Raw genomic sequence first — 23736 nt, forward strand, 5'->3', positions numbered from 1 at the left:
AGGGGAATCGCTAAATTGCTGGTGTCGGACTGGTGTCGTGGCAGGACTCCGATGAGTGAAATCCCACGTCTGTCCGGTCTGGGATTTCACTCAGAGAGGGCAGGGCAGGGGCTGGCGGGGGAGGGGGTAGGGGGTTTTTTTTTAATGACCTGTAATTGGACTTCAGGGCCTGTTTGCTGTACTCTCCCCTCCACTCTGACCGCAGGCCGGCGTTGCTTCGGAGCTGCAGTGGCTCCTTCCTTTATCAGCCCCTGCGCCTGCTCCCCGTTCTCGACCTGGGGCAGGGGTCCCCAATAAAGCGGGGTCCCAGCAGCTCTCTTCCAGTTCGTGAGCAGCTCTGCACCCGGGGAAGAGCTGGACTGAACCAGTCAGGGCTTTAACACCCCTGCGCTGCCTGTTTAAGAGACGGGGCAAACTGGGATTCGGACACGCAGGCCTGGAGCGGGGGATTTTTGTGTCAAGGGGCCAGCACTTCGCACTGTTTTTAGTTTTTGGAATTTACTTGGGAATACACACCTGGGGACGGCAGAGTCAGAAATAGCGGGAATGGAAGGGAGAGAGTTCCTCTTGGGATTCTGTTTCCAGTTGGAAGAACTACCCGGAGTCTGGGGGAAAAAAGACAAAAGAGGAGCTTTTTAGAAAAAGAAAAGCTAAAGAATGCTTGGAGAATTGCTGACTGGGTGCTGGGAGTAAAGTCCCTTAAAAGTGGTGCTTCCTGGCCAAGACCACAGCCGTGACTTACCATGTGGAGACCATCAGTAGAGCAAAACACAGGCCTGCCAGCGCAGGGAGCCGGACTCGGTGACCTCTTACCGCAGCCCAGCCCAGACTTCCCAATCTGGCTCGACCACAAACAGCATGGCGGGCGAAGGCTGCTCAGGAGGGACAGGAAACGGGAGAGGAAGACCGAAAGCAGTTTGCTCCGAAATGTTTACTTTGGGCAGTGGGGGGGACAGTCCTGCCTCCCGAAGCTTTACCTCAGCGTAGCAGCAGGGGTTCAAGAGTGTTCGCAGGCTGTTCACGCCCCAGGGGTGCCCCTGGCAGGAATCAAGTCACTGCTGTGCTGATGTCTCGGGCAGCTGGCTCTGTTCGGCTCGTTTGTCTCCCTGCTCTTCCTTCTACATGCGGGAACGCCGGGCTGTGGTGATCTCCTTCTGAAGTTGTTTTACAGTGACGTTTCGTCCGGATGGATCTGTATTTTGTAGCACCAAAAAGGAGCTTTTGAGCGTTAGAGATGTGCAGAGCAGAACAAACGTCGAGACAGAACCAGAAACGTAACAGTGCCCGTATTCGATGGGTAAATACGAAGGCTTTGTTAGTACAGCACTGGCTGTCTTGTACTGTTGCAATCCTGCTCTGTCCCCCAGTCTCTGTCTGCACTCAGAGGTCCAGCTCCATGTGCAGTCTTGCCCTGTCAGTGTATGTGCTGGTTGTAGAGGCCCCCAGGTGCATGTCTGTGTGTATGAATGGCAACAGACTCCTCTTGCAAAGCATTTTGTACTAAATCACATGAGCTACAGCCTGTTACACTCACTGCTTGATTCCCCATGCTCGTTATCTTAATTGTTGTAAATTAAAACCTCATACATGCTATGCTGATGAAGCAGATCGTGTACATTTAAGACTATTTCATCTCCATGCATCTGTCTGTGAATGGATGCAAAATAAGGCACCAAATATCCAAGCAGAAAACTCCAGTGCTGTGCATTGGTTCTCTATAACCGGCTCCTACAAATCCTGGAGTGGACTAGCCTGCAATGCAATGGGAGTCGGATTGGAAACACTGTAAAACCTGGAGTGGACTAGCCTGCAATGCAATGGGAGTCGGATTGGAAACACTGTAAAACCTGGAGTGGACTAGCCTGCAATGCAATGGGAGTCGGATTGGGAACACTGTAAAACCTGGAGTGGACTAGCCTGCAATGCAATGGGAGTCGGATTGGGAACACTGTAAACCCTGGAATGGATCAGGGTGTGCAACAGAGGTTCACTATACAGCTGCTGGGAATGATCTCCAAGCTTGAAGTACGCAGTATTGTGCAAGAAGGTTCATCGGCACGGTTCTTGTAGAGAATGTCGCTGTCAGTACTGTTGAAATGTGGAGAGGGCTTTAGCTCCTTGTTTGCAAATGATGGTCCAACTAACAACGGCCTGGTCGATATGAAAGGTAACCTCCCCGCCAAATCCTCAAAACAACGAGAGAGGAAGCAGTCTACACCCCTTTTCTGGAAATGGGGTCACAGTTTGCATCTTAACAATACCGTCTTGCTTGCTGCAAGCCATTTACGCTGGGAAGGGAGGGGGGGGCTAGAAGATCAAAATCTCCCAAGATTCTTGGGTTATAGATACCCCGACAAGTGCAGCTCATAAATAAATGTTTGTCATGCCTTGTAAGGTGTCGCTGGCCGTAGCCCTGTTCTTGTTGCAGCATTTCTGAGAAGAACCTTCCTTCCAGGGGCTAGCATTACAGCCTGCCTCTGAAACATAAAACTGACGGGGGGGGGGGGCTCTGGCCCTGTGTTAATGATTGGCTAGTTTCTCCGCACTGCCAGTACTACCACTGCAGCCTGGAGATGCCGAGACTCTGCGAGTCGAGCTCTGGCTATTCTATCACAAGTGCGCCAGACGGTTTCCGTTCCTGTTACCTACAATCTGTGTTGAAGAAACGCAGTTTGTGCTCTGAGGTTTCACAGGTGGCTGTGTCAGTGTGATATAGGGACGCACCTGTAATTTGCATCATAAGAACACTAATATCCTTACACTTACATAGCGCTGTTCTGGACACTGCACTCAAAACGCTTGACAGGTAATGGGGACGTGTAATCTCTTAACGACGTCTTCATGACGATACTGTGACTCACTGCTTCTGGTACAGAGTGGGACAAATGAGCCGTATTCATGGTCTAAGCGTTCCCTGTGGAAATGTAAACTCATGGTTATGTAAGTGGGAGGCGAGAAGCCGTGCACCGCAGGGTTAGGATTCTTGGGTTCATGAATACAGTGCTCCGGGGATCCAGAAACGTTTGAGGCCTGCTTTCGGCAGAAAACAGAGAAGTGCCTCTGGTGTGGTTCCAGCGGAGGTGGCGGCTGTGTTGGTGCGTGCTCCTTTTTGTGATCAGTGTTGTATCGCCTCTGTACTTGCTTCTGCGCCAAGCCTGCTCTTTAGTGGGGGTTTTTATAAGCCATTCACCCCAAAGATCTCCCCGGTGAAGGGAAGGGGGGGGCAACAGCACTGGGGGCATTTCTAAAACTGGACCAGAGGGCACTGGGCTCCGTATTTGGCACTTGTGTGGGCTCCTCCTCAGACCCTGGGTCCCGCTGGCTCCCAGCACAGGACGTCTCGCATGGAGACCGGCCCCACCCCCTCCTCTCTCCGCAAGGCGTTGGGAAATCCTGAAGTGTCCCAATCCCCCCTGTCAGGCTTGGACAACACAAACGCGTTTTGGAACGCTTTGCTATGGCTGTTGCCCAACAGTTGTGCGTTTCGTGTCGAGGTGAAGAGGAGGCTGATTTCTCGAGTTGGGTGGGGGAGGGACGGGGGTCCTGTTTGATCGCAGCAGGTGAGTTTGGATGTCGTGTCGGTTCAGGGTGGGCATCAGGAGGCAGGTTTGGCAGAAGGTGGGCGCTGCTGCTGGGAGTGCTTCTCTTTTGGAAGAAGACTGCAATTGAACACCTTCTCCTACAGTCCCTGCGTTTCGCAGCTTGTGTTCCCTGGCGGTGAGACTCCGAGATTGAGACAGGTGGACAGCAGGAGGTTTGGCAGGAACTGTGGCGTTCAGGCAGCTGGGAAGATGCTGTTAGGGATGTTGTTCCCAAGTCGTTTGCTTGATGGACAAAGGTTGGCGTGGTGGTGCTCTGTCCGGTCCTCAGTGGACGGTGCACGGGTTTCACCAGACACTGTCCACCCCTGTGCCCGTCTGGTGACTGTGCAAAACAAAAAACTTTCTGTAAATACAGAAATACCCCCCCCCCCCAACACACACACACAGGCTGTGATTTAGTAGGAGGGGCTGAGTTAGCTCAAGCGTGAATCCTCTCCGGAGCCGGTAACCGCACAGGGCCGGTCTTGTTTTCTCCCAGTCCATTCAGTTCTGCGAGCAGGCAGTCCTGCGCTGCTTTTTGTGAATGGAGCGCTGTGCGCGGAGCAGGCCTGGCCGGGCTGCCCGGGGCGCGGGGCGGCGGCGATGCTGCAGGCAGGCCGGGCCGATGGGTACAGAGTGTGCTCTGTGATAATTATAGCCCTGGCCGCGGGTATAAATAGAGGCGCGCGGTGCCAATTACAGAGCAGCGCGCGCGGGGAGCAGACCGGGGGAGGAGGGGGCAGCGGGCGCTGGTGTCTGCTCTCCTCTCTGTCTGCGGCTTGTCTCTCTGTCCGGTCTCGTCTTTTTCTTCATCTTCCTTTCCTCCCTGCCTCTTCCTCTCATTCCCCCCTCCCCTGTTTTTTTTTATTTTCTTCTCTTCGCCTCCGTTCTCCCCATTTTCCTTCTTTTTGCTCCCTGTGTTAGTCTTTCCTCTGTTTTCGCGTTCTCCGTTATCCCCGTCATTCATCTTTCGCTCTTTCGTTCACCCCCTCCAATTCCGCCTCTCCTGACCCTTTTTCTTTCTTTGATCAGATTTTCACGGTCCCTTGCTTTCTTCGACCTCCCTCCAAATTTTTCTTTTTGCCCATAGCCCCGCCACCTGCCCTGACTCTTTTCTCCATTCGTTTCTCTCCTCTTTTAACCACCCCCGCCTGTCCCCTTAGCCTGTGGAGTGCTCCCTCTATACAAGATATGTCCTGAAACACGAAAGAAAAAAAAACAGGATAATAGCCACTTTGCTATTTAAAAAAAAAACTCACGCTGAAAACTACTGAAGAACCTGTCGCTGTTCTTCGTCACGGTGACGTCAGGCCGCCCCTTCAGCACTCGGATCCCCAGCCTCAAGCCCTAGAAATAATGTGACGCCCCCGTACGAGCTCTTAATAATAATAATAATAATAATAATAATAATAATAATAATAATAATAATAATAATAATCCTCCGAGCATAACGAGCATTTAATTACCAGGGGACACGGCGTACAAGGGGACGGTGTTTACAGCTGCGAACAACTCATTACGCCCCCCCTCCTTCGCCCTTTTCAGCGCTGGCCGGTTTAAAATAACTGCCGAGTGTCTCTCGCGCTCGTTCTGTACCAATTACCGGGCCGCGAGCGCGCAGGCGGTACCGATCGGCCATCGAATTTTCCTGACTGAGGCAGCGCCGATGTTCCCAGAGGCTTCTCGGCATCCAGGAAATCCGAGGATGGAGGGTTTTTTTTATTTTCTGTTGCTGTTGTTCGTGTTCGTCGGTGAGGGTGTTCGGTGTGGTTGTTGTTGCGGAGACATTAGGGAGCGCGGGGTTGATGAAGATCGAAGTCGTTAGTTGAGCAAGAACCTCTTCTGCGTGTTGCTCCGGTCCGCTCTGCCAATAAACTGTGTGAAATAAGAAAGAACAGCCCAAGTCCCTTGCCTTTGTGGTGTGTGTGTCGCCTGTGTCAGGTGTGTGTATTTTCTGTGCCAGGTGTGTGTGTATTATCTGTGTCAGGTGTGTATTGTCTGTGTCAGGTGTGTGTGTATTGTCTGTGTCAGGTGTGTATTGTCTGTGTCAGGTGTGTGTGTATTGTCTGTGCCAGGTGTGTATTATCTGTGTCAGGTGTGTGTGTATTGTCTGTGTCAGGTGTGTATTATCTATGCCAGGTTTGTCTGTGTCAGGTGTGTATTATCTGTGCCAGGTTTGTCTGTGTCAGGTGTGTGTGTATTGTCTGTGTCAGGTGTGTGTGTATTGTCTGTGCCAGGTGTGTGTGTATTGTCTGTGCCAGGTGTGTATTGTCTGTGTCAGGTGTGTGTGTATTGTCTGTGCCAGGTTTGTCTGTATTGTCTGTGCCAGGTGTGTGTGTATTGCCTGTGCCAGGTGTGTATTATCTGTGTCAGGTGTGTGTGTATTGTCTGTGTCAGGTGTGTATTATCTATGCCAGGTTTGTCTGTGTCAGGTGTGTGTGTATTGTCTGTGCCAGGTGTGTATTATCTGTCCCAGGTTTGTCTGTATTGTCTGTGCCAGGTGTGTGTGTATTGTCTGTGTCAGGTGTGTATTGTCTGTGCCAGGTGTGTGTGTATTGCCTGTGTCAGGTGTGTATTATCTGTGCCAGGTGTGTGTGTATTGTCTGTGTCAGGTGTGTATTGTCTGTGTCAGGTGTGTGTGTATTGTCTGTGTCAGGTGTGTGTGTATTGCCTGTGCCAGGTGTGTATTATCTGTGCCAGGTGTGTGTGTATTGTCTGTGCCAGGTGTGTGTGTATTGTCTGTGTCAGGTGTGTATTGTCTGTGTCAGGTGTGTATTGTCTGTGTCAGGTGTGTGTGTATTGCCTGTGCCAGGTGTGTATTATCTGTGCCAGGTGTGTATTGTCTGTGCCAGGTGTGTGTGTATTGTCTGTGTCAGGTGTGTATTGTCTGTGTCAGGTGTGTGTGTATTGTCTGTGTCAGGTGTGTATTGTCTGTGTCAGGTGTGTGTGTATTGTCTGTGCCAGGTGTGTATTATCTGTGTCAGGTGTGTGTGTATTGTCTGTGTCAGGTGTGTATTATCTATGCCAGGTTTGTCTGTGTCAGGTGTGTATTATCTGTGCCAGGTTTGTCTGTGTCAGGTGTGTGTGTATTGTCTGTGTCAGGTGTGTGTGTATTGTCTGTGCCAGGTGTGTGTGTATTGTCTGTGCCAGGTGTGTATTGTCTGTGTCAGGTGTGTGTGTATTGTCTGTGCCAGGTTTGTCTGTATTGTCTGTGCCAGGTGTGTGTGTATTGCCTGTGCCAGGTGTGTATTATCTGTGTCAGGTGTGTGTGTATTGTCTGTGTCAGGTGTGTATTATCTATGCCAGGTTTGTCTGTGTCAGGTGTGTGTGTATTGTCTGTGCCAGGTGTGTATTATCTGTCCCAGGTTTGTCTGTATTGTCTGTGCCAGGTGTGTGTGTATTGTCTGTGTCAGGTGTGTATTGTCTGTGCCAGGTGTGTGTGTATTGCCTGTGTCAGGTGTGTATTATCTGTGCCAGGTGTGTGTGTATTGTCTGTGTCAGGTGTGTATTGTCTGTGTCAGGTGTGTGTGTATTGTCTGTGTCAGGTGTGTGTGTATTGCCTGTGCCAGGTGTGTATTATCTGTGCCAGGTGTGTGTGTATTGTCTGTGCCAGGTGTGTGTGTATTGTCTGTGTCAGGTGTGTATTGTCTGTGTCAGGTGTGTATTGTCTGTGTCAGGTGTGTGTGTATTGCCTGTGCCAGGTGTGTATTATCTGTGCCAGGTGTGTATTGTCTGTGCCAGGTGTGTGTGTATTGTCTGTGTCAGGTGTGTATTGTCTGTGTCAGGTGTGTGTGTATTGTCTGTGCCAGGTGTGTATTGTCTGTGCCAGGTGTGTGTGTATTATCTGTGCCAGGTGTGTATTATCTGTGTCAGGTGTGTGTGTATTGTCTGTGTCAGGTGTGTATTATCTATGCCAGGTTTGTCTGTGTCAGGTGTGTGTGTATTGTCTGTGCCAGGTGTGTATTATCTGTGCCAGGTTTGTCTGTGTCAGGTGTGTGTGTATTGTCTGTGCCAGGTGTGTATTATCTGTGCCAGGTTTGTCTGTATTATCTGTGCCAGGTGTGTGTGTATTGTCTGTGTCAGGTGTGTGTGTATTGTCTGTGTCAGGTGTGTGTGTATTGCCTGTGCCAGGTGTGTATTATCTGTGTCAGGTGTGTGTGTATTGCCTGTGCCAGGTGTGTATTATCTGTGTCAGGTGTGTGTGTATTGCCTGTGCCAGGTGTGTATTATCTGTGCCAGGTGTGTGTGTATTGTCTGTGCCAGGTGTGTGTGTATTGCCTGTGCCAGGTGTGTATTATCTGTGCCAGGTGTGTGTGTATTGTCTGTGCCAGGTGTGTATTGTCTGTGCCAGGTTTGTCTGTGTCAGGTTTGTGTGTATTGTCTGTGTCGGGTTTGTGTGTATTGTCTGTGCCAGGTGTGTGTGTATTGTCTGTGCCAGGTTTGTCTGTGTCAGGTGTGTGTGTATTGTCTGTGTCAGGTGTGTGTGTAATGTCTGTGCCAGCTGTGTGTGTATTGTCTGTGTCAGGTGTGTGTGTAATGTCTGTGCCAGCTGTGTGTGTATTGCCTGTGCCAGGTGTGTATTGTCTGTGTCAGGTGTGTATTATCTGTGCCAGGTGTGTGTGTATTGTCTGTGCCAGGTGTTTGTGTATTGCCTGTGCCAGGTGTGTATTGTCTGTGTCAGGTGTGTATTGTCTGTGCCAGGTGTGTGTGTATTGTCTGTGCCAGGTGTGTATTGTCTGTGCCAGGTTTGTCTGTGTCAGGTTTGTGTGTATTGTCTGTGTCGGGTTTGTGTGTATTGTCTGTGCCAGGTGTGTGTGTATTGTCTGTGCCAGGTTTGTCTGTGTCAGGTGTGTGTGTATTGTCTGTGTCAGGTGTGTGTGTATTGTCTGTGTCAGGTGTGTGTGTAATGTCTGTGCCAGCTGTGTGTGTATTGTCTGTGCCAGGTGTGTGTGTAATGTCTGTGCCAGGTGTGTGTGTATTGTCTGTGCCAGGTGTGTGTGTATTGTCTGTGCCAGGTGTGTGTGTATTGTCTGTGCCAGGTGTGTGTATTGTCTGTGCCAGGTGTGTGTATTGTCTGTGCCAGGTGTGTGTGTATTGTCTGTGCCAGGTGTGTGTGTATTGTCTGTGCCAGGTGTGTATTGTCTGTGTCAGGTGTGTATTATCTGTGCCAGGTGTGTGTGTATTGTCTGTGCCAGGTGTGTATTATCTGTGCCAGGTGTGTGTGTATTGTCTGTGCCAGGTGTGTATTGTCTGTGCCAGGTTTGTCTGTGTCAGGTTTGTGTGTATTGTCTGTGCCAGGTGTGTGTGTATTGTCTGTGCCAGGTTTGTCTGTGTCAGGTGTGTATGTATTGTCTGTGTCAGGTGTGTGTGTATTGTCTGTGTCAGGTGTGTGTGTAATGTCTGTGTCAGGTGTGTGTGTATTGTCTGTGTCAGGTGTGTGTGTAATGTCTGTGTCAGGTGTGTGTGCTGTGTATGTGTTCAAGGGGAAAAGAGCAACATTTTGCAAAACCAGTCAGCAGTTACTGACAATTTTGGACCAGTTTAAGACTCAGAAGAGCCAACGTCTAGGATTTTGGTGTTTTCGTACAATTACTTCACAATTTTCGTGCTATTTATTAGGCAGCCACTCCTCTCCTTCCTCAGCAGTAGGCTCTCTCAGTGTGGAGGGCAGGGCTTGGTTAGCACGTGAACAGCTGCAAATATTTCAAAACCCTTGTGGGATCCATCTTGTAATGTCCAGTTCAAGCTGTTTCTGCCGTTGGTAGAGACTCCGGTGTTGTTTAGTGGGCAGGGGACTCTCAACATTTTGGTGAGAGTATTCAGCTAAACATAACTGTCTTGCGGTTTAGAGGGGTAATTCCCTTAGTTGAATGAGCTTGTGTACAAATGGGAGAGATTTGTTAATAGAACTTGCATTATGATTTTTGCTAATTTATCTTCTGTCTCTCTGCAGAATGTTGACAGCCCAACTGAATTCTGGGAAACTGGAGGACCGAATTTGCTGCCTCTGCTTTAGATCTGCCTCCTCTACCCTACATCCAAAAGTGATACATGAGGGGTGGGGCTAATGCCTTAAGAGGAACACCATTGGATGTCATGCAGAGATCTTGGACACGCCCCCCCAAAGGAGCAATTTGTGGATTTCTTTTGCTTTCTTTTTATTGGTGGGTACTGAATTAACGCAACCAATGGGAATGCATTGGCTGCTGAAGACTTGGCAAATCAGACTCTTTGACAGGAGAACACGGAGCCAATCGGTAAGGAGCAAAGATCATCAGCTTGCCAAGCAGGAGCGAACGACAATTGTCTTTTTTCTGCTTTGCCAGGAAATATAAGAAAAACAAAAATAATTGTAATCTACCGGGGATGAAACAAAATATATATACAGAAAAAAATATATGAATCTAAGGAAAAAAGTGCCTCTTGTTTTATGATTGTAGCCATTTTTAAGAAACACAATTTTTTGTTAATACAGGACTGGTCTTACAAAACAATTTTTTTTCTCCATAGTATCAACCAAGAAAAACAATCATAGAAATGGCCTTCTTGTGTTTCTGAAAGTTGTTAGAACGTAGCCTTTTTCAAATCTGTTGCAGTGCCTCAAGCCACATGTATGCTACTAGGAGATCTTTTTCTCCCACAAGCTGAACTTCTGAATCTTGTGTCTGGGCTGTGTCTTGGCTCCAGCTCTACATTCCTGCACCCCTTCTCCCTGCACCCCAATCCCCAAACCCCCCTTGTGGCAGGAGCGCTGCGGTACCTCTGCACAAGGCCCTGACCTGGTGCTGGGCTGCTCTGAGACGGGCAATGCGGGCAAATTCTGAGCAGTGTTCCTCTGCCACCTGCTAAACCGGCGTCCCATGGCAGTCTGTGGCTGTGCTGTCTCCCTGTGTGCACAGATCGCTCTCGTGCCCTAGCCTTACAGGAACTTCAGGGTCTCACAAGGGTTAGGGAGGAGTCTGAGGCCCTGCCACTATTTCTCCAGTTCTCTCCCCTAACTCCACCCCCAGCACCGGCAGAACCCCACTAACCTCATCCAGACCCCCGGGCGTCGTTCACTAATGCCCCTTCGCCTCCCTCACTGGGCTCTGAGCCTGTGGAACCCGCTGGCGAGCACAGCACCTGTTGGTCAGGCCGGCAGTTTCACTTTTCACTTTCAGAGGCGGATCTGAGCCGTGGGCGTGTGGCTGCTAATTAAGAGGGGGTCACCTGGGTTTCTGGGGTCCCTTCCTCCAGTTCTCTGACTGTCCTTACCCTTCCTGAGTGCCTCCGTCAGGCTCCGCGCCCCGCGATCCGCTGTGACTTGATTTCTTCGCTCCCTGGGAGGAGTCACAGTGTTGGCGTTGGTGGCTGGGAGACGTTCGCCCAGTGCGTTGCCCCTGTCAGCTGGATGGGTTGACCCCCCCCCTCCCGCCGTCGGGTCTCAGATCGGGGCTTATCGCCAGCAGCAGCATAGAAGAGCAGGTTTGGGTTGCTGCTCTGGCAGACGGACAGCAGCTGTCCAGTCCTGGTCCTGGACCTAGAAGAGTCTGCACCTGGTTGCGCAAGTTGGGCAACCTTGCTCCACTGATCCATTTAAGTCTGTAACAAGCTGACTGTGGTCGTTAAGTGGTGTGCTGGCGTGGAAACCAGCAGGAGTGCCAGGGCCTCTTCAGGAGCAGGATCGACTGCTCCTGGCTGAGGTTCTGCTGGAGTTCAGGAGTCTCGCGCAGAGCAGCTGAACTCGCTGCAGCCAGGGGTCCTAGCAAAGAGAAAAGCGTAGCAAACCGCAAGTGTTTTTATGTGACCCATCCGTGGCCTGTTACAGCTTACCCTGGCACCACGACGCCCCGCCAGCTTTCATGCCCTTTCTATTGAAACGCTTAGCCGAAGTACGGCCTTGCTCTCAGCTGTGCTAAATGTCTCACCTGTCAGGGAAGGATTATCCCTTTGTGTGAGAGTGTGCCAAGCTGATTTCTCGCGCCAGCTTTCTGTCGTCAGCTGACCTGGTCCTTTCTTCCTCCCCCTGTGGACGTACAATGACGTGCAGCTCCAGGTCGGTGTTTGCAAGACCGGAGAAGGTGCCTGGTACGGCGGGAACCGAGAGACAGATGACTGCGAGGGTGATGGATGATGTTTTTGTAACTGACGTTACCCATGACGAGCAGGCAGGCGGTGAATTCCCAGCGGGCCACAAGACATGTTGCGCACGCTCCTGTACCTTTGTGCCAGACAAAGCATTAGAGGGCAGACTGTCTCACCCCAGCTCCTCACCTCCGTGGATTGGCGACTCTGTGTAACGCCAAGTCACTGGGAATTGTGCCCAAAAGCCATCAGATAGAGTTTTGAAGAGGGGGGCACCTCTCCCTGCTTTTATTTAGAGGATCTGAAGGGGTACCCCGACTCGGCACCTGTCTTCCCATCTGCTCCTCGGGCAGCGGTATAGCAGTCCCGGAATGAGTTTTCCTGGTTGTCAAAGGCCTGCAGGCGACTGATCCCTGGGAGGCTCGCGGTGCTGAAGGCGGGCAAGCTCTCGAGCAGTCGTGAGGAGTGTTACTGCGAACGCCTTATCCTTCCAGATGAAAGCAGAGCCCGAAAACTAGCGTCTCTCTCAGCCTCCTGAGACAGCGGTGCACGTGTTCTCAGGATGTGGAACAGGGAGCGCAGGGAACTCTGGGAAAACGGGCTGTGCATCAGCAATCACACTTCGAAGTGCCTGTCTGAGCGCAAGATGCTGAGTTAGAGCTGTCTGTCTGGGCTCCCGGTGGCCGGGAAGTGTTCAGGCGGCTGTAAGGAAGAAAGGACTGATAAAGGGAAAGACCCTACAAAAAAAATCTTTTTGGTCTGTGTTTTTTTTTTCCACCTGTTTTAAAATTTTCTTCTGGCATGTTTGCGGGGGTCTTTTGTCTTTACCTGATGTTGAGCAGACGTTTTGTCATTTTGTGCGTTTGTGAATGAGAACAACTCCCGATAATGGAAAAACAGAAGTCAAAACGCGCACACTTGTGTGTCCTCCGCCCCCGCCCCCGGCCTCCCTTTGCGTTCGGAGGCTTTGCTTGCAGAACCTCTCCCCCTCCTCCCCTGGCTCCGCTTCAGTCCTGAGAGTGCCGGGTCTGCGCCTGGGTTTCTGACTTGACGGCAAGCGTCTGGGTCCGTTCGGACCACGGGCCAGGCAGGAGGGCCTTGTGGGCCATCCTGACGGCTGTTCGGGTTAACGGCACGCCGGCCTGGCTGTGCTACCCTGCTCTCTATCCTGATGTTGTTTACGTCCCTCTTGGTGGCTTCTGCGCCGATCTGTGTCAGTCCAAAATCTGGGTGACCATTCTTAGAAAACCTCAGAAATCGCTTGTCGCTGAATAAGCTAACCTAACGCCCCCCCCCCCAAAAAAAAAACTGAACCGTTTTATTTAGCAGCTGACATACGAAACTCATGGCAGACAGCTATGCCCCAGGGGGATCTTCATCGCTGTCGTTATAATCTGGTCACCCTTGGGAATCTGTAATCTACTTTCGTTGTCAATTAGCATCTTAAAACATCTCCAAGGTGTGTCCTGCGCACGTGTCTGTCTGTTTAGTTTCTCTGCTGTTTGTGTCTCTGCTGTGGCCCTGTCTTGCCTCAGGAAGAGAGTCCTGTAACCATGACGACCACTCCATCAGGAGACTGCCAATCAGACAGGAGGTGTTAAAGGACTGCTAACAGAAAGGAGAGAGAGGCGTGAGGCAGGTGTGGACAGCGGTGGGGGTAACGTCCTGTATGTATTGTTCAGAGTGCTGCAAGTAGCCTTCTTCTGTACAAGCTGCCTGAAGGTCAGGCACCGTGTCAACAATGTTAACAGCAAAACCATTGACAATAATTGCCTGTGATGTAGACATGTCACGTCGTTGCTTGGAAAAAAAAATGAAAATGTGAAAAAAAAAAAGTTGAAAAGTGAAGGAGTCATTGTCTTTCTTTTCTGGGGCCGGGTGGTTGAAGGCTGGGGTGCCGGTTTCTGAACTGAGGTGGATAAGGTGGGGGGCTGGTTTGTGAATTTCCGCCCTCTAGCTTGGCTTCCCCATCTCCATATTAATTCCGGGATGAGCTCTCAGGGGCTGAATTAAGCAGCTGATTTCAGTTGTTAGAATATTGTGAAACCGTACTCGCAAAAGTTGAATACTCCAGCAGCACCAGAGCTAGAAGCATAGTGCTTCCAGTTGATCCGAACGTTAGTTTAGTAAAGGGCTCCGATGAAGAGCTCTGCTGGATGAAAGGTCAGGGTTAGTGGGGTCGTCAGGAGTGCCGCTGTTTCATTTGTATTTTGTCTCTGGATGTTTCTGAAGCAGGGAAGGTAGACAGCAGTGTCCTGTGTAACAGACAGAACAGTGTAACAGACTTGTTTTATTACTGGGTAGGAAGATTGTTACAACATGTCATTAAACATGCGAAATAAATAGGCTTACAGGCTAAAGGGGGTCACTATGCCAGTCTAACTCATTTGGTGTAGTTCAGTTCAGATAACGTAACTACCGCCAAACCCACCAGATGGTAAGATGACTGGCCTCTTCTCAAGTATACTGTAAGTGTTCTGTGCTCTTCAGTTACTGACTGGTGCTTGATCCCAGGATCTCATCCAGACATTACTTGCGGGATACCAGGGAATCAAACAACAGTCTGTTCACAACACCCACCACCCATTGTGTAAAGGACAGGGGGGGGTCTCCAGTTCTTGGTTTCAAATGCACACCCCCCCTTACTCTCCCTCTGTGGTTCGTGTTCCACTGTGGCTCCTGCAGGAGGACATGAGTCATCATGCACTGAGAGAGAAATTCAGCCACAAACACTGCCTTCCCTCCCAGGGCCTGAAACACCATGCGGCTGTTTGCATTTGTTGCAGGTATCTTTAAGAATATCGCGATGGTGAATTGTTCATGGGGCGGCGCAGTGGCGCAATGGTTAGCATCGCTGCCTCGCAGAGCGGGGGGCCCCCGAGTTTGATTCTGGGGGTGTTCTCTTTTTGTGTTCGTGTGGTTTTCCTCCTGCAGTCCTGCTCATGGGGTTTCTGGGGAGACTGGCCCGGAGATGAGTGTGTGTGTGTGTGTCTGTTTCTGCCCTGCCGTATACTGGTGTCCCATCCAGGGCGTACCCCGCCTTGCACCCGTTGCTTGCTGGGATAGGATCCAGCTCCCCTGCGACTCTGCGTTGGGTGAAGTGGTCAGAAAGTGGATGGGTGGAGTTGTTCGAAGCTCAGCTGTCCGGTGGTGCCTCCTGTCTGCTGCATCAGGGAAAACAAGACTCCTCCACCAGGCCCAAGGTTTGGGGCCCCAGTCGTCCACTGTCACGGGACAGGCGCGCGGGTGTGTCCCTCAGCGAGTGGCAGGAACCGCTGGGCCCCTCAGAGGCTGACCTGACCTATCGAGCGCTACCCCCTTCTTGAACCTGTGACACGTGTGTGGTGTGGCTCCTTCACTGCGGGGGACGCTCTCGGAGATCTCCGGCTAGAGATCCCTGTGTCCTGTCTCTGCCGCCTGCAGCGCTCGGCTCTCCCCCTTCTTCTCCCGCCCTGCTGTTGCCACTTTCACTTCAGGCCGGGCTTGAGTGCTGGGACAAGAGCTCAGAGAGGAAGTCATTGGCGTTCATGGCTTCCTCTTCGGCTCACAGGCAGGAAGTTGTTATTCAGAGCCTGAAACGCCATCCTGCCCCCATCTACACACACACTAACCCTATCACACACAAGCACGCACAACTACACACCAATAACACTGCCATGTGCAAACACACACCACAACGCCACCACACACAACAACATTCACAATAAGAAAGCCGTATACAAATATGCACACCCACACACACAAGCATGCACAACCACATGCAAGAACATTAACAAGCACCAACACACCTTTACACAATAACACAGTCACACGCACAACCACACCAGGGCACAGTAAAACAGCCGCACACAAACGCACACAAACCGTGTGCACTCCTGTCACTGTGATGACTTCGCTTTGACTCTCACTCTGTCTTCTGTTCCCAACCCCACTCAGGGTGAAACCGGACCCAGCTGTAACACTCTGGGCCCAGAGACTCAGGAGAAAAGCTGCCATTCGGTTCATTAGGGAGTCGTTTCTACTGTGAGGACGCCAGCCCATCGCCCCACACACACACACACACACACACACACACACACACACACACACACACACACACGCCTCAGCCTCTTTCTGTCTCCCAGAGCATTGTGGGAGCTGAGAGCAGTACTCAGGGAAAGCTGCAGGCTGCTTTTTCTATGGCTTCAAAAGGAAATCAAATTCCTCCCTGTTGTTAGACAGGCATGTCTTAATTTAATGGTGTCAGTCTAGCCAGAGACACTGCAGGAACCGTCAAAGGAAAATGAAATTAATGTACAGCCGCATCTGTCAGCGCAGGTTCTGAGATTTATGTCCTAGGCTCGGACGCTTGGGAATTGCTCTGGATTTGAGAAATCTTCCCTCCCTCTTTTTTTCCTTTTGCGTCTGTCCTCAGTCCCTGAATCTTGTTCACCCTCCATTTCCCTGTGCCTCTCTCCTCCCTCCCTCTCTCCCTCTCTCTCCTCTGAGTCAGCGCGGAGCGCCGCTCCTCTCTGCTTCGTGTCTCAGGTAGTCTGCTACCTCACTCAGACTCCCACTCGCACACACACTCCAGCTGCCGGAGAGCAGGCCCTCCCTGCCTCCCTCACTCGTTCTCCGCGTGAAGAGCAGCTGCAGGTCACCGCACAGCACTCCGGCCTGCCGTGTCTGTCTGTCTGTCTGTCTGTCTGTCTGTCTGCCTCTGTCGGCTACCTCACTGCCTGTCATCTCTCCATCATCTCTCTGTCTACCTGTCTGTCTCTCATCATCCCTCTGTCTACCTGTCTGTCTCTCTGTCATCTCTGTCTACCTGACTGTCTCTCTATCATCCCTCTGTCTACCTGTCTATATCTCACCATCCCTCTGTCTACCTGTCTGCCTCTCATCATCCCCCTGTCTACCTGTCTGTCTCTCATCATCCCCGTCTACCTGTCTGTCTCTCTATCATCCCTCTGTCTACCTGTCTCTCTTATCATCCCTCTCTTTGTCTACCTATTCGAGTCTCTTTCATTCCTCTGTCTACCTGTCTGTGTCTCTATTTCCTCTGTCTGTCTACCTTCATTCAAACTGTTTACTTGTTTACTTGTACATTGTCTACTGTTTGTTTGTATATTGTCTTGATGCACTGTCTGCACTTTGTGGTTTTACACTTGTTTTAACAATCGAGAGACTTTCTGTGAGTAAGAATTCCATTGTACCAGTACGTGTACCAGTTACATATGGCGATAAAGTTCAAGTTCAAGGTCAAGTACCTGTCTGTGTCTCTATCATTCCTCTACCTGTCTGTCTCTCTATCATTCCTCTTTCTGTCTATTCTTCATCTGTCTGTCTATCTGCCTGTCTCTCTATCATTCCTCTGTCTACCTGTCTGTCTCTCTTTCTGTCAAACTCTCTTGTTCTGTGAAACGGTCTCCCCCTATCGCTGGTCCCTGGAGCTGGCCCTGATCAGACCAGGAGAGGGTGAGGGGGAGAGCTCGGTGGAGGAGAGACAGCGGACAGGGAAGGGAAAAGAAGGCACTCTTTTAAAAGTCAGCCCTGAGCTGCCTTCCTCCCCTCCCCTCCCCCTCCAGAGTCCTGCTCTTTTACATCATTTCCCAAAGCCGCACAAAAAGGCCTTTCTCTCTGTCTCCCCCTCTCTGTGAGTAATGTGTGCGACGGAGTCTGTGGCTGTCGATGGGGGCTGTGCCAACACACTGTATGTGTGAGAGTGTGTAACAGTGTGTGTGAGAGGGTATGTGTAACTGTGAGAGACTGTGCAACTGTGTGTGAGTGTGTAACAGTGTGTGTGTGTGAGTGTGTGTAACTGTGAGAGACTGTGTGTGTGTAACTGAGTGTGTAACTGTGAGTGTGTGTAACTGTGTATGCGAATGTGTGTGAGAGTATGCATGTGAGAGTGTGTAACAGTGTGTGAGAGGGTTTGTGTAACTGTGAGAGACTGTGAGAGTGTGCAACTGTGTGAGTGTGTAACAGTGTTTGTGAGAGTGTGTGTAACTGTGAGAGACTGAGTGTGTGAGAGAGTTTGTAACTGTGTATGCGAATGTGTGTGAGAGTATGCATGTAAGAGTGTGTAACAGTGTGAGTGAGAGTTTGTGTGTATAACTGTGTGAGACTGTGTATGTGACAGTGTTTGTGAGTGTACGTGAGAGTGAGAATGTGTGTGAAAGTGTGTGCACGTGTGTGTGCGAGTGTTTCACTCTAAGCACGTGTGTGCTGGCACGTTTGAGTCCACTTTCATTTCGATTCGGGGTTTTCTTCAGCCTCTCTGGCGTGTCGGAGGGAGCGCTGTCACAGGGGACGGGGCTGAGAACAGCAGGCAGCCGAGGACACAGAAACACAGCTCCAGGAGGGGCTTGCAAGACAGAGCTCACCACCCTGAAACAGACCAAACCTGCTCAGATCCCAGAGAGAGACGGGAGAGAGACACAGAAAAGAGTGAGAGAGGGGAGAGAAAGACAGAAAAGTGAGAGAGAGGAGAGAGAGACAGGCAGACAAAATAAAGTAACTCTCTGGTCGGAGAGAGCAGTGCAGGAAACAGAGAGAGGGAGCAAAACGGGAGGGAGGACTGAGGGGCCTCTGTTCTGCAGTTTCCTCGAGAGCGGAGCGCAGACCGCAGACGACACCCGCACAGAGACTCCCCTTCATGCAACACACGGGGGGGGGCAGCAGGAGGAACACTGGAGGAGAGCACTTCGGAAAAGGCATCCAGTGCTGGAGAGAACAGACTGGGGAAAAGAAGGAACAAGAAAAAGGGGGAAGAAAAGGGTTCGGGAGGGGTTGGGAATGAAATTAGAATAAAGAGGGCAGATGAAGAGTTCAGCTACAGTACCTTGCTGTGCAGCTTGTTCCAGACACCCACCACACTTTGTGTAAAGAGCTGCCTCTTGCACAAACTTTTTCTTTTTTTCTTTTTTTTTAATAATGAAAGGATTTACAGATTGAACATATTAAAAAGTAAAATAATTTACTGGTTTCTTTAATTTCACAAAAATAGCTGTTTTTTGTATATAGTGTAAATACATTATACCAGCATACTACAGACGGGAGGTTACATGTAGAAAGACAAGCTGCAAAAACACAACCAACAACCCACAATCCACGCAAAACAAAATGACTTCATCTCTTTCAAAGAACAAAATCAGGTCTCAGTAGAGCCACAACCCCAGTGCAGGCTTGCCAGTACGTGCTGGACCTCTCCACTTGTCCTCAGTCTTCAATGCACAACCCTGTAGTTTCCTCTTGTCCTCTGGTTCGTCCTTCACTGATGGTCCTGAAGTTGTACTTAAACACCAAGGAAACAACTGGATTTGGACAGTGTTTGTATAGTCAGACATACTAGCACTACTACTAATAAATCCTGATACTTATACAGCACTTTTCTGGACACTCCCCTTAAAGCACTTTACAGGTAATGGGGACTCTCCTCCAGCACCACCAGTGTGCAGCCCCACCTGGATGATACGCCAGCAGCCATAGTGTACATTATTATTAATAATAATAATAATAATAATGGGAAAGCTGAGGCTGCTGCTGGAAGAGGTGTTAATGGGGCCAGCAAAGGGCGCTCACCCTGTGGTCTGTGTGGGTCTTAACGGGGACACTATACTGTAAAAAAGGTGCTGTCCTTCAGATGAGATGTAAAAGTGAGGTCCTGACTCTCACTTGTCAATAAAAAACTAAGGGTGTTACCCCTGTGTCCTGGCCACATTTCCTTTACCAGTCATGGCCTCCTAATAATCCCCCTAGCTGAACTGGCTTCATCACTCTGTTCTCCTCCCACTGAGAGCTGGTGTGTGGGGAGAGTACTGGTGCATCATCCAGGTGGGGCTGCACACTGGTGGTGGTGGAGGGGATCCCCATTACCTGCAGAGCTCTTTGAGTGGAGTGTCCAGAAAAGCGCTATATAAGTGTAAGGATTATTATTATTGAGGCTTCTCCTTCACTGAACGGTCTTTGGCTGCCACCATCTGGTCAAAGATAGCATAACACTCAGTTTTTTTTACAATGTTAGTACAGTAGTACAGTATCAGTTCAGGTGGGTAGCTGCGTCAGCATGCGTAGGCTGCAAAGGAACAAGAAATAAGTTTATTCCATGCTGAAAAAAAAGAAGAAAGAAAACACAACGTTTCGGCCGTGGACACCTGAAGAAGGCTCTGAAGTACAGAATGAAATAAGAAAAAAAAAGCCTTTGAACAAATATTTCAGAAGATTTATATCTACCCTTGTGTCATGCATGGTGAATCTGTAATGACTTGCCAGAGATATCTTTAATAGCCTGTCTTCCTGTAAACGTGCATTTGGAATGTGAAGTCGGAGCTGTGGCTGCCGTGCTCCAGCGCTGCCTGGGTCTGACTCGCTGGTCACCAGTAACGGGTCCCCCGGCACTGACGTCACTCTGTAGGAGAGCCCGTGAGCGCGAGAGCGGGCAGCTATCCCACCATCCCTCAGAGCCGCTGAATTCGTCTCCATGACCACGAACAGACATTACACACTCTCTTTTCGTCTGGGGTCTTTCTTGAAGGGCGTGTGGACTTTCATTTCCGCAGAGTAGAGTACAGTGAATTACATAATGAGAGTCAATGGGAAGGTCGGACCGCTACAGAAATAAAATGTGTGTGCTCGTGTAAGTGGGGTGTAAATGATTATTGTGTTGTTGTCTGTATGAGTAGTTTTATCTGAGAATGTGACTTAGGTTGACAATGGTTGCGAGTGTGTGTGTGTGGTCGTATGTGTGTAATTGTTTAGTTGTGTGTGGTTGTGTGATTGTAGTTGTGGTTGTACGGAAAACAAGGCGGAAGGGGCTCAAACAATTTGATTACTGCTCTCGGGGACTCGCGGAAGCCGGAATCGGACACTATTGATTTAGACGGTGGATCAACTTCACACTCGTTGAGCTCCAGAACTCGGGTCTGAGAGCGCAGGGTCACGTGTGTGTAACACTAGGGATAAAAAAAATCAACTCTGAATAAAAAGTGTGATTGAGCTGGGGAGGGGGTTTCGTTTCGTTTTCCTTTTACCACACGGAAGGCGGACTTCGAGAACCCGCGGACCCGGGCTCGTGTGTTTCTGCTGGGCTCGCGCGGTGCCGAGACTCATGGAACGCGCCGAATAAACTTCGCGTCTTCGTGACGTTTTGAGGAAAAGACCCAACGAAACACGAAACAATGTCCGTAGAATTTTTTTTTTTAAAAAAAAACCGAGATTAAGGCTCGAATGCGGTGCGGGCCGCAGAGCGCGACCGAACCGCGGTTCCCAGACGGCACAGCAGGCGGCGCCCTTACGCTGAAGTTATTTGTTCAGAGAAACACATTCCACCGAAATAAATCCTTTTATAACCGGGTGTAGATTTAAAATGTCGTTGCGTATCTACGATACAACTGCACAACAGTTTTTTTTTTAATTCGTTAAGTGGGACATTTTCTAAACGTAAGGCGTTTATATATTTAGGTGCGTAGCTGCGTCAGCATGCGTAGGCTGCAAAGGAACAAGTAACAGGTTTATTCCCTGCTGAAAAGAGAAGAGAGAAAACACAACGTTCCGGCCGTGAAGAAGCCTGAAGAAGGCTCCACGACCGAAATGTTGTGTTTTCTTTCTTCTATCTTCAGCATGGAATAAACCTATTGTTTATATATTTAGTTATAGTTTTTGCATGTGGTCGAGCTCTGATCGGAGCAACCTTTTTCGGATTGTGTAAAATCAATCTTTTTTCCAGCACGCTGCCTTTTTTGTGCCTATTAGTAAAACGAGCCGCCGACGAGGATGGGATTCGAACCCACGCGTGCAGAGCACAATGGATTAGCAGTCCATCGCCTTAACCACTCGGCCACCTCGTCTGGTGGCGCTTTTTTTTCCGCACCACTGTAAGGAAAAGTGGAGAGACGCGGGCGTAGTGCTCGATATCCCAAATGAAGGAACTTAAAATCGTAATGTATTCTTTAATGGCAGAATTCAATATTTACTTTGTCGATTTTCTGCAGTGATATGTACGATTGGTGTCTAAAAGAAAGCTAGTGGCAGCGGTGGGATTCGAACCCACGCCCCCGAAGAGACTGGAGCCTTAATCCAGCGCCTTAGACCGCTCGGCCACGCTACCGCACCTCTCAATTGATTTGACGCTGCCGCTGACAAACGTGTTCAATACTACATCAAGTTTACAGTCATATTTATAGACAGTCGCAGGGCAGTCTGACGGGCCTCAACGTCTGTTCTCCACACCGGACATGTATCGTATTCAAGCGTTAATGACAATTTCTGGAAAAGTATATATTAAAAAAAACGTTTCATATTTCAACCTTTTTTTTCAAAACTACATTTTAAAAACAGTGTTTCATATTTCAAAAACAGGAAAAAAACGCAGCGGTCGGTTCTGCATTAGGCAAAGTAACGTGTGTTACACCTGTAGAGGGGAGTTTCCTACAGTATCTATAGATTCCCGACACTGTACTAAACGCTTTCAAGACCGTGGGACATGAGAAATTAATGTTTTTGTTGAACTTTTTTGTTATAACAACAAAAACACAATACAACCAGCTCTCAGTGGGGAGGAGAACAGAGTGATGAAGCCAATTCAGAGAGGGGGATTATGAGGAGGCCATGATTGGTAAAGGCCAGGGGGAAATTTGGCCAGGATGCCAGGGTTACACCCCTACTGTTTTCAAGAAACACCCTGGGATTTTTAATGACCACAGAGAGTCAGGACCTCGGCTTTACGTCTCATCTGAAGGACGGCACCTTTTTTACAGTCTAGTGTCCCCGTCACTATACTGGGGCATTAGGGCCCACATAGACTGGAGGGTGAGCGCACCCTACTGGTCCCACTAGCACCTCTTTCAGCAGCGACCTTAGCCAGACTCACACCTGCTGTGATTCAGTGGGCTGCCAGCTGGGAGCTGCAGGGTGATATCACATAATGCATAATTAAAGTTCGGTTTTAGAACCGTAATGGAATGTGTTACAAACGGTTTTAACAAGGGGAGGAGGGGTGCCACCTGCTGGTCGCTGTTCTAGACCCGCCCCTGCTGCCAGCCCTGCCTGAAGACAGTCCGCGCAGCTGCGCACTGGAGCTCCACTCCAGTTTTCTTCCTGAGTCATTTTAACTCGCTGTCATTTCCAGATAAATCGCCATTAACCCGTATACTGAAAGACACTGGGGAACAAGTTTCTCATCCCAGCTTTATTCAAAATTCTCATCGTTACCAAAACATACAAGCTGGTGGACTTTCTGTTCTCTAATGCAACTTCTAATCCAGCCCCAGCAACCCAAAAAAACAATTGAGCCAATTGAAAAAGGACAATCACCCCTGAAGAACGTTTGTGAGAGTTTTAATGTTGTTAGAGTTATGTTAGAGTGTGCACTCATGGTACTCATCTCAAATGCAGGGGTTCCTAATACTGGCCATGGGGACCCCCACACCTGCTGGTTTTTGTTCAGCCTGAGCGCTCAATTAAACAATCAAACATTTGAACAGGAGTCATAGTAGGTTTCATTTGGTCTCTTCCTTTCCAGTTCCTAAACACGCAGAAGGTCTCCTTTTAACTATTGTGAGTTGTAAGTAATTTAATCTCTACAGCGGGCTTTCAAAACCGGTCTTTTCAGAAAAAAAGATGTTATTGAATTGGTGTCTGTATCCGTCTTATTTTTTAATGACCATGAATTCTCTGTTGTACTTCCAACCAGCTTGTGTTGCTTCTGTGCTTATTTTATCGTTTGCTCGTCTTAAAAAAGTTTTTTTTTGTTTTAACTATAAAGCGCTTTGAGATGTTACTTTCAAAGGCGCTATATTTCAGTAAAGAGTGCGGCCACAGCACCCCTGTTGTAATGTTTCACCTCTCTCTCAATTTAAATTCAATTCAAGGTGCTTTATTAGCATGACCGATGGGTACAATCAGTGTTGCCAAAGCAAATGAAGTAATGAAATTCACATGAAACAAAACAAAAAATAACAATAATATAAAATCTAAAGACATATTACAGACATTTACAACAATGACATATTAAAGAATATTTACATACTGTAGACAGAAGGAGTATTACTGGGAGACAGGCTCCCTGTTCCTCAGGCTGTGACAGGAGATCACATACTGGGCTGCCAGTTCG

General features: G+C 49.4%; 1 protein-coding gene, 1 long non-coding RNA gene and 2 other non-coding genes across 4 annotated transcripts in view; 1 reads left to right on the plus strand and 3 right to left on the minus strand.

The window, feature by feature from the left end:
* LOC102684310 (insulin receptor substrate 1) overlaps positions 1 to 13493 on the plus strand; it is a 47816-nt gene extending 34323 nt beyond the window's left edge. Inside the window, exon 3 of the mRNA XM_069186660.1 lies at positions 9535 to 13493. Coding sequence (XP_069042761.1) covers positions 9535 to 9542 — 8 coding nt within the window. The 3' untranslated portion in view covers positions 9543 to 13493. The remainder of the gene's footprint in view (positions 1 to 9534) is intronic.
* Positions 469 to 4940, minus strand: LOC138234371 (uncharacterized). The gene is made up of 3 exons (XR_011187917.1): positions 4841 to 4940; positions 743 to 1192; positions 469 to 605 (listed from the first exon to the last, which is right to left on the minus strand). It is a non-coding gene; the product is annotated as an uncharacterized lncRNA (long non-coding RNA).
* A 7897-nt stretch (positions 13494 to 21390) lies between the features above and the next one.
* On the minus strand, positions 21391 to 21472 carry trnas-gcu (transfer RNA serine (anticodon GCU)). Its single transcript has one exon. It is a non-coding gene; the product is annotated as a tRNA-Ser (tRNA).
* A 178-nt stretch (positions 21473 to 21650) lies between these two features.
* trnal-aag (transfer RNA leucine (anticodon AAG)) lies at positions 21651 to 21732 on the minus strand. The gene has a single exon. It is a non-coding gene; the product is annotated as a tRNA-Leu (tRNA).
* Between the last annotated feature and the right edge of the window lie 2004 nt (positions 21733 to 23736).

This window comes from Lepisosteus oculatus, chromosome 3 (genome assembly GCF_040954835.1).
Source record: "Lepisosteus oculatus isolate fLepOcu1 chromosome 3, fLepOcu1.hap2, whole genome shotgun sequence".
NCBI lineage: Eukaryota > Metazoa > Chordata > Actinopteri > Semionotiformes > Lepisosteidae > Lepisosteus > Lepisosteus oculatus.